The sequence below is a fragment of the Hermetia illucens genome, chromosome 1 (genome assembly GCF_905115235.1).
Source record: "Hermetia illucens chromosome 1, iHerIll2.2.curated.20191125, whole genome shotgun sequence".
NCBI classification, from domain to species: Eukaryota; Metazoa; Arthropoda; class Insecta; order Diptera; family Stratiomyidae; genus Hermetia; species Hermetia illucens.
This window is the reverse complement of record NC_051849.1, coordinates 174,789,247-174,799,573: the sequence shown is the minus strand read 5'-3', so window position 1 is coordinate 174,799,573 and position 10,327 is coordinate 174,789,247. Positions and strand designations below refer to the sequence as shown.

The following is a 10,327-nucleotide window of genomic DNA, read 5'->3' as shown; positions in this document are numbered from 1 at the left end:
TCCAACTCGCCGATGTTCTGGTTGTTCAGTAGCTCATCAAAGTACTCAACCCATCGCTCTAATATGCGCATTCTGTCGGAAATCAGATTACCCTCTTTGTTTCGGCAGGATGAACATCGAGGTGTATAAGGCTTCATCCTGTTGACTTGTTTCTAAAACTTCCGCGCCTGGTGCGGTTGCGCTCTGTACTTTTCTACTTCACAGACCTGTTGGTTCTAACAGGCTTCCTTTTTCCGTCTGTGAAGTCGCTTCTATGCTCGTCGGAGTTCGCGATAAGTCTCCGCGCGTGTCCGCGTTCTTTGAGAATGCAACAGTACTCGGTATGTAGCGTTCTTCCGTTCCGTTCCTAGCTTACATTCATCGTCAAACCAGCCGTTCCGACTCCTTTTGCGGCTGGGGCCAAGTATGTTTGTGGCCGTATCCATGATAACGTTCTTCAGGTAATTGTGAAGCTTATTTGTTGATGCTTCATCTCCAGGTCCTCTGTTGACCGCAGTTATTGCGGCATACATTTCCCTCTTATAGGTGTCGCGGAGGGTTGTGTTGTGGACGGCTTCAGTGTTCACTCTCAGCTGATTGTCAGAGGGGATTCTAGGTGGTATTGTTATTCGAACTCGGAGCACCATGTCAACGAGGTGGTGATCCGAGTCTATATTGGCCCCCCTATATGTTCTGACATTCATCAAGGCTCTTCTCCAGGAAACCGGTCCTTGTCCATCGCATCTCTTGTAACGCTGTTATATCAGCCCTATATTGGGACAGCGTATCGGCTAGCTGCTCATCAGCTTTATCTCTGTACGCAAGTTCCATGAGAAAATGCACAAATCGTTAATCCGTTGTCGTTGCCGGGTTCGTCGTTGTAAAGTCCATCCTGTCCGAGACTCCTTTCGTGGCTCCGTAACATTGGTTTTCCGTGTAGGGTTGTCAGCCCTACCCAACCCCTAACCTGGAGGACCAGTTGGTACAGTTTGTCCCGTTTTTAGGCGCGATAGACTCCCCTTCATCCTCCGTCTGCAGCTTTTCGTTTCGAAAGGGTTCCAGCGGTCACCACGTGGAGGTGGAGATAGGGTTTGGTAGTAGAGCTGTTGGTGTTGGTTCAGCAGGCATTTCCCAGGTTTTATGCTCCATCGTGGGTACCAATCCAAGTTTCGCCCTGGGATCTATACTACCCTTTGACCACCAACGGAATTATAGTAGGTCGAAGTTATCACTTCAATGCAAATTCTAAAACATCGAATGTCAGTATCACGCTAAAGTGAATATTCTGACATAATTTGTACATATTCATTATTTGCTAGGTATAAATGAAACACAAAACCTTTAATACCCGAAGCGTCCAGCTTCCGGTTTCCCGATTTACTACTCAATAGATGGCACGCCTATAGACTGTCACCCATACGGATTAGGTGACCTGCCCAACAACCTTTATATTTGCTAAAATAAAATGTCATGAAACATTGTAAAAATAACAATAATAACTAGAAGATCTTGTGGATGTCCTATATGCCGCAAAAACAAGCACAGGAGACACAAAATTATTCCAAGGAACAAAATCACGAAAGTAAAACCATATCGCTGTAGTAGTTATGGTAGTTTGATAACAGTTAATTCCGAGTAGCGTTTCTCAGTGTAAGGGAAAGATTCATGAAAGGAAAAATGAATGATTCCATAACTAAGGGTTGAATCCCTTTCGAATTATTTACGACCACAGTTGGAATATACAAAATTTTGCTGATTGCGTTTCGTTCGTTATTGCAAGTCATCTACAACTCAATTAAAAACAATACAGTTCACTGGGCCACAAAACTTCCGAAGAGGCGTCATAACATTGGTTGTTAGTTATCTAAGCATTAACTGTAAATTCATCATGACATTGATAATATTATGAAAATGATTGTCATGCCAGAATGCACGAAAGACATCTAATATATGATAAGAAGCAATTGATATAGATTTGACACTCAGTTTTTGTCAAAACAAAAAAAAATTTTTGTATATAAATAGGAACCCTAACAGCGAATTGGTACCACACTATTTCGGATTCTCGCGCTTCATAGTGATTAATTCGTCAAAGCCATAACCTTCCGTAAATAATTTTCACAGATACTCTTAAGTTACGAAAAATTCGTATCAAAGAGAGTAACCTAACTTGAAACTGTGTAAAAATTTAAAAGCGCGTGTGAGCCGAAACTTAACGCAGTCTGTTACACGGTATTCAGTGATAGGACTGAAAGACCAAACTGCGGGCTAAAGCTCAGTTTTACAACTGAAGAAGTTGGTGCTGTGATTTATAAACGAAATTAAACTTAGTGTTGACAAACAGTTTCTTGAAATAAGTGGCAAAATAATCCTCCAATAATTCATTGATTCCTTGCATTTATTGATTACTTGCAGTTAGGTAAGTATATTTCGCTGTAAAATTTGAAACTTTAAAACGTCGATCGACATAATATTCCTTGTCTCCTTAATTAAAACATGTGCAAGTTATAAGCAAATTATTATATAAAGATCATAGCACTTAAGGAAATTCACCATTTTCAGATATTAAACAAAAAATAAGTTGTTTGAAAAACCCCAATGAATTTCTCTTTTTATAGCCTAAACCATCGGTTAATCCTGCAACAACTATTTTAAGCATTCAAAATAACGTTCTTTGAGGAAATACATTTATCAATTATAATATTTTGTAATTAAAATTGAAATGCTATTTATCTGCTCATTTAAGCACATAATTACATGCAGTTTTCCTAAGGGTTTATCCTCTAGCAATACAATAACATTTTCGTGGACAATGTTGCAAAATTGCAGAACCCAATTATACTTCCCGAGTATATAAGGTCGGCTTGTCCACAGAGAGATGAAGTTAAATGTGAGTTCGCTTTTGTTTGGTGACTTTGAGATCACCTCCTCGCTGAAAGAGGTTCCTTTTTGGGGCCAACGAATTAAGAAGTAATTTATGAGTATAGCGGAAGTGAAACCAATTTAATAGCTCCTTATCGAAAGTTTATAAGGGAAGGAGATTCACTATTATATAAAACTCGGCGGCTTGCCCTTTTTAAGGTTTTGTGTAAACCCGAAGCGTCCAGCTTCCGGCATCCCTGCTTGTTTGTTTCTGTTTTATGTGAACTTCTTTACATTTGCTTATAATGTTGACCTCTTAGTGTGACGCGTATGTAATTAACTATAATCGATAAAGTGCTGTGCAGGAAAAATTATTTGTGTAAATGGCTGGTAAAAAATCGTACCCAAATGAATTTTAAATTGTGCAACTACCACATACTCAAAGTTCCTCATATAGGAAAAGACTTTATACCTGAAACGACCAGCTTCCAGTTTTCCGACTTGTTGAGGGATGGCAAGATAACTACTTATTGGATGGAGCAACAGATTATTTCCGACAAAATAGTTTGCAAAAGTTAAGCTAAGTGCATCGAAAGAGTCGTGATTGAGTATAGACGTCTGCGAGTCCCGCGCCGTGAACTAAGAGTCTGGTCTGGCTCCATAAAGACGGTAGGAATGCGGCATATCGAAAAAAGAGTTCCAATTTTCATGATTACATGAAAGCCGGCGCAAGCAATCCAAATAGCAAAGCTTCCTAATATTCCTTATATTTTTCTGTAGCATCTTGTGAAGTAGGTTGCATGCAGAATTTCGGTATTTTTTAACTAAGGAAAAGTGATTTCATTCGCTACAGTTATTACGAAGGACAGTCTATCACGCTAGACTTTGTGCATCAATTTCTATAATTTGCAATCCCAATATCTCTTGCAAACATTATTAAAAGCGATAATTAATGGGCGCCAGCCGTTCTTCTTCCCCTTCTATGGCGCTACAGTTCGATGGCGGTTGTTGTTCTTCTCTGTCCAGCGACCCCATCCTCTAATTTCGGATATCGAGTAATGTAAAACTGACGTTTTCCATTAAGTCCTCCCATCTGTTTCGAAGTTTCCATTGTAGTTTACCTTCTTCCATGTCATTGAGTAAGTGCCTGGGAATTCTCCTGTCCTCCACACTCTATGTAGCCTTTTCGTCCCTCCTAAAGAGGGCCATATTCTTTTTGGCATTCTTCGGTGAGGGAAGCAAGTCAATGAGGCTGTCATTTTATTGATGCAAGCGAATTCTATGAATCTGCTTCTGTTGTCGGTAGTTGTGTTGTGGAGGCTGTGGCCGCCGCTAGTTCTGCGGTGGACTAGGTCATTTGCGATCTTTATGTTGAAGCTCCCGGGTACTATTTTCACATCTTTTGAAGACATTGAATCAAATACTGACTCATGCTGACTGTAGAATTCATCTTTTGCTGATTGGCCTTTGTCTTTCATTGGAGCGTATACGATGATTAGCCAGACGTTGAAAAGTTTAGTTTGGTCTCTCGCTTGCAGCATTCGGATTCCAGTTCCACGTGTTCAGCGTTTTTTTAAAGGTTTTATGTAAAACAAAACCTTATTAAAATCGTCTGTTTGTCTGTCCGTCACACGCATTTTTCTCGGAGACTGTAACAGCGATTGATACCAAATTTGGTGGAAAAAATGGTCACGCATACAGTGAGTTACATCTTATTACGTTGAATTTAAGGGGAGGTCCCCATACATATCAAATGAAAGGTCTCGATTAGTACTTACAGAAGCCGGTCTTAGTTTTAACATTTGTTGAAAAAGCGGGGAGTTCGGGGGGTCGAAAGTGATCTTTTATTTAACGGAGCCATTGTCAGAAACTGCCCAAGCCAAAAATCTGAAAAAAATCATGAGGCGGTCACTGTATGGTGCCTAGGCTTCGAAATACCTTCCATACCGATATCCCTTCAAATCAAGTTAATAATAGTATATTACTATAATTTTCAGTAATTGGCTGCAGAAGCCCCCTTGGACAATTTTGTGCAACGAGTCATGTAAATGCAGCCAGCTTACAGTCTATTATCATCTTTGTTAGAATCAACACTATTAAAGTCAAAGAACATTTGTGGGCTCCCAGTATTTCTCAATACTTTCTTGACTGCAAATGGTTGGTCCGTAGCTGATGGCTTCTTGGTCCTAGATGCACTGGATCGTTTCATGGAGCGGCTTTTGGACGCGCGATAATGATATTTAATAACATCAACAGGAGTTTCATTAATGCAGTGCGTTCCGCTCAGGCATGTAAGGCATCTATTAGTTCCAATATTTTCACGGTATGTGTTGGAGTAAAAACTCTTGTGGAGCAAGCAACTCTCCTTAATTCTGCCGCTTCTCCCGAATCCTGCTGGGGACAATCACGTTGTCGTTTTCACTTTTACAGGATATGGTCTAGGACAGACATCCAAAGGCTTGTCGTTTTTCGTAGTTCGCTAAAATATAGTCAGTACATCTCAATTGGACGTCATAGCTTTCCGAATAGTTTTCTTTCCGTTTGATATTTTCCCTTTTCTTCTTTGTATTCTTCTGTTGATATTGCCGCTAGGTATGATTTTGTTTAATTAAAGGTCTTGATAATCGCAATCGAACAATCCATTTATTTTGCGCTGACCCACAGCATACGAATATTACCTGTTTCACATGAAATATTTTTCCTTTTACGTTTTCAGAATTGAATCTTAGCAGTCACAATGTTCCTCGTAACACTTGGGCTCCTACTAGCAGCCATTTTTATTATCCATCAATACATATATGGATACTGGAAGCGCCGTGGAATTCCATATATCAAACCACACTTAATTTACGGAAATTTGAAAGGTTTCGTCAACCGGAATGAATCGTTCGCACTTTCAGCAGCAAATTTGTATTACAAATCGGAAGAACCCGCTGTAGGTGTTTATTTATTCTTCCGACCTGCAATTTTAATCCGTGATGCTGACTTGGCAAAGAAGGTTCTGGTTACCGACTTCCAAAATTTTTATGATCGTGGCGTACATTCAAATGAAGAAAGCAGTCCTGTATCTGCGAACCTCTTCAGTTTAGAAGGGAAAAATTGGAAAGATTTGCGAGCGAATCTCACTCCAACATTTACATCGGGCAAGTTAAAGAAGATGATGCCAGAAATCGAATTGGTTGGAAATAGAATGGAAGAATATTTGGAAAACTTAATAGAAAGCGGTCATAGTATTATTGATATGGACGAAGTGGCAACCAAGTGAGTTCTCGTAGAAAGCCTTTATTAACTTAGATACTAGACAAACCATTCTCTCAATATACTATATGTCCCTCAATGCACAACTGTCTAAAATCAAATGAATATCTATGATTCAACTGCAGATACACCAACGATGTCATTGTTTCCATATTTTTTGGATTAGACGTGGATAGCTTCAAAGACAATGCCAATATATTTGCCCAGTGTAGAGACCAAATCAATTCGAAAGATTTCATGATCAATTTGACAATGGCGACCGTGTTCCTCTATCCAAAGTATGTTTCAAAATTTATTTCTAGTGACAACAAGTCTCAAACCCTCTGGGTATCAGACTTTTCGATTTTCTCAAGCTCTATAGATTCAGCAACAAATTTATGAATATGATGGGGGATATTATCCAGAAAACAATTCAAAATCGAGAAGAAAACAACATCCAAAGGAATGATTTTTTGCAAATGTTGATGCAGCTTCAAAAAACAGGGGAACTGGAAGGGGAAGAAAATGGTCTTAGTCCAATTAGCCGTGAGTTGAATTGAATTTCTTTATTAATGTCCTGCATTAACTATAATTTGCTTATTACTACTCATCAGTTTGATATATATTCGTACTTCTTCAGGCAAGAAAGTTAAACTTACAATGAACCAGATTGTCGCGCAGACACTTCTTTTCTTCATTGCCGGCTCTGACACTACAGCGATTACCATAGCTTGTTGCTTGCACGAACTAACCCAGAACGAAGAAGTTATGCAGAAATTGAAAGAAGATATTAATAAAGCACTAGAGAAACACAACGGAGTCATCTGTTATGATTCTATCCAAGAAATGGAATATTTAGATATGGTCATTCAAGGTAACATCCTTTCAACTATGCAGTTACACTTTTATAAGAGTAAACAGTTTTTCTTTTTCAATCTACCTTCAACAGAAGCTGCTCGCAAATACCCAGCATTGCCTGTTCTTAATCGGAAATGCACCAAACCTTTTAAGATCCCTAACAGTGATATTGTCATCGAGGAAGACACTCAACTAATAATATCCATCTTAGGATTCCATAGAGATCCAAAGTACTTCCCGGATCCAATGAAGTTCGAACCAGAACGATTCCGTGAAGGCAGCGAAAGATATAATGCGAATGCCTACATCCCATTCGGAGATGGACCACGGACATGTATTGGTAAGTTAATAGCCAATTTTAACAAGCCTCTTCTCCAAACCTGCTATTAAATCAAATAAAGTACCATCCAGCTACTTTTTCAAATGATGCATATAATCTTTTCACCTATCCAAACTTTCTTCTGTATCTAAAGATGTTTGCATATAAATAGTTACATTTTTCAATATTTCAGGGATGAGACAGGCCAAAATCAGCGCCAAGGTAGCCGTGGTTCGATTGCTGACTAAATTTCAGTTGACTGCACTGGAAAAGCGAGAAATTGTGTTTGATAACTACGCAACGTCTTTGAAGGCAAAAGGTGGAATTAAACTGAAAATATCCAAAAACATTCATTAATCCTGATTCTGTCTTCAATAAAGTGTTGATTATGCTCTTCGTGTAATTTCAAATAGTAACTCCTTTGAAATGAAACAATAAATCTCTTAGTCAGTCAATGAATGTTTAATTTTAACATTGTGTGTGTGTTTCTATGTGTGGTGGGGGAGAGGCTATAACTACTGAGCACTCAGGCGTGTTGGCCTATTGTTCTTGCCAACCCTAACCGCCCTGATGCTACCCGCCGCAACTGGAGAACATCGGCACAGAAGATCTGATGCCTGATGCGTCCATAGGCGGGCCACCTCCGCGTGGTGGCCGCTAACAACCGTCTTCGGGCGGGCCAAGAGTGTGTAGGCGCGGACTGGGAGTAAGCTCATCCAACTGACGAGGATCTGCTTGTCTGTTTGTCATGTGTTAGGGGCAAGTAGACCTGGCGGTGGGATGGACTGAAACAGCAACCCGGGGATCGTCAGTATACGCCGAGGGCTGGTCTTTAGTATGTGAACTCTGAATACCTTGGGCACCTTCAGTTTCAAATAAGACCCTTACCCTGGTGGCCGGGCCAGCCAGGGTGGACATTCTTCCCGGACTACTCGTAGGACCAAGACATGGACTCAATTATCAAACAAGCAAAAACGACGATAGAAGAGGAGGCGATGATGGCAGTCGCATCATCGGAGGACGAGGTGCTGGCCTCCAGCCAGGAGACAGTGGCCGTCGAGAGCAATATACTCGGTGCCAGCCGTAGCACCGTTGTGCTGAAACCAACCGCAGGGACCTCCCGGAGCGAGGCATCAGACGGACTAGTGGCTTCCAGCCTGGAACCCACTTCCGTCAAGCTGGGTGTAGCGAGTACCAGACATAGTACTCCTGACCCGAAGCCCTCAGCGTCGGGGGATCTTTCGAAAGCGAAAACCGACAAGAATGTCGGTTGCCGGAAACCGGCTAAGAAGCGAAGGTCCACGGGTGTCCTGCTCAAGAGCCAGTACTTCTGGTACCATGCATATTCTCAGCAATATTTCTAAGAATAAAGAGGCCGGTACTGTCGACGAGCGGGATGAAAAAGACCTCGGCAAACACTAGGCGATTGTTGATAAATACAATAGCAAACGCCTGGCTGACGAGCAGAAGGCGAAGTCCATCGCTCTAAAACGCAATCGATCTCAAGACGAGGCCGAAAAAGATAAGAAGCGGAGCAGAGTGGGCAAGAGCGCAGACGCTAAACAACATCCGAAGGAAATTGTACAGCAACTGTCAGCCGGCGGGCCACATACTGCGAAGTCCTTACGTGTGGCGCTGGCGGATGGCAATTCTGCTAGCGGCAAACTAACGCTGGAGGTTTGGACCAGTGTTCAGGCTAGACTGTCGGGCATGGTCTATGAGCATATCCTGGAGACCGGAGGCAAGCACCCGGGACTCACCCCCCACTTTGATTCATCTCAGGTGGTCCGTGGGTCCCTCGGTAAGATCAGCGACGCCTGGGAGGGCGTTAAGTTTAAGATCATCCCCTACGACGAGATTCCCAGGAGACCGGTCGCTCGCATCTGGTTGCCGAAAATCCGCATGGAGAAGCACAAGCTCTTCCATTTCCTGCGCCTTCACAACCCCGGGATTCCCATGGACGACTGGGTTGTTATCAAGGAGGAGGAACCTCAGATAAACAACCAGCCTGTACTACTCCTATAAAGTGTGGTTCGGAGTCAGGAATGCCAAATAAAAGTGTTCCGCTGTGCAAAACCGGACGACGACCTAGACCCAATCGACGCCACCAACGAGCTGTTGGAGGAGATGACGATCAACGGTCCGACGGGGGCTGACAAACCCCCTACGCAAGCAGATCATGCTGAGAGTAACGCAGATAAATCTGCAGCACTCGAATTGCGCCTCGGCTAATCTGCTCGCCTTCCTCTTAGAGGAAGACATCGAGATCGCATTAATACAGGAGCCCTGGGTCGGAAACGACCGAACCATCAAAGGGATCTAAAGCAAATATTTTAATTTATTCCACAGCACAGGAGACCCTGATCAGGATAGACCTAGAGCATGTATTCTTGCGAGGAAGAGTCTTCACGCTTTCCTGTGCCCGGACCTGAGTTCCAGTGACTTAGTTGTGGTTAACCTCGAACAGGCGGGGGCAGAGAACGTGTATATTTCCTCGGCTTACATGGCTCATGACCGATCAGCTCCGCCAGAAGAACTACAGCATCTGACGAACACCATAACAACAAAGAAAGCAGACTTGCTGATAGGCTGCGAGGCGAATGCAAGCCATACGCTTTGAGACAGCTCCGAAATCAACGAAAGCGGTGATTCGTTCTTTGATTTTATTATTACTTCAAATCTATCGGTACGTAACAGGGGCAGTACACCAACCTTCCATTTCCCCTGCTCGGAGAACTGTGAGGGTTGATGGGAGGTCCATGATATCACCCTAATAACCGACAATGGGATTCTTAGGATGGTGGACTGGAGACTGTGCGACCAGAGATCCTTCTCTGAACACCGTTGGATACTTTCCAGTCTAAAACTCGGTTCGACTGGAGAAAGTTTGGTCAAGTAATTAAGAACGAACTCTCTGATGCGCAAATTGGTAAGACTGACACGACAGATGAACTGGAGTCAAAGGTCGGGGCTTTGCAAAAGGCATTCGATACCGCCTTTAAAGTCTCGTACCCTACTAAGTATAGCAAAAAGAAACTGCCGCCATGGTGGAATGAAGATCTCTAAAGTACA

General features: G+C 42.3%; 1 protein-coding gene across 2 annotated transcripts; it reads left to right on the top strand.

The window, feature by feature from the left end:
- The first annotated feature begins 2,275 nt into the window (after positions 1–2,275).
- LOC119646834 (probable cytochrome P450 6d5) lies at positions 2,276–7,710 on the top strand. Of its 2 annotated transcripts, none has more exons than XM_038047451.1 (7): positions 2,276–2,398; positions 5,558–6,102; positions 6,225–6,377; positions 6,434–6,606; positions 6,719–6,952; positions 7,028–7,276; positions 7,449–7,710. In XM_038047451.1, the coding sequence occupies exons 2-7, from the start codon at positions 5,579–5,581 to the stop codon at positions 7,610–7,612; spliced, it is 1,497 nt and encodes a 498-aa protein (XP_037903379.1). In that variant the 5' UTR covers positions 2,276–2,398; positions 5,558–5,578; the 3' UTR covers positions 7,613–7,710. The 2 variants fall into 2 exon arrangements, with proteins under 2 accessions (XP_037903379.1, XP_037903378.1); XM_038047450.1 differs by having other exon boundaries at positions 6,434–6,624.
- The last annotated feature ends 2,617 nt before the right edge of the window (positions 7,711–10,327 follow it).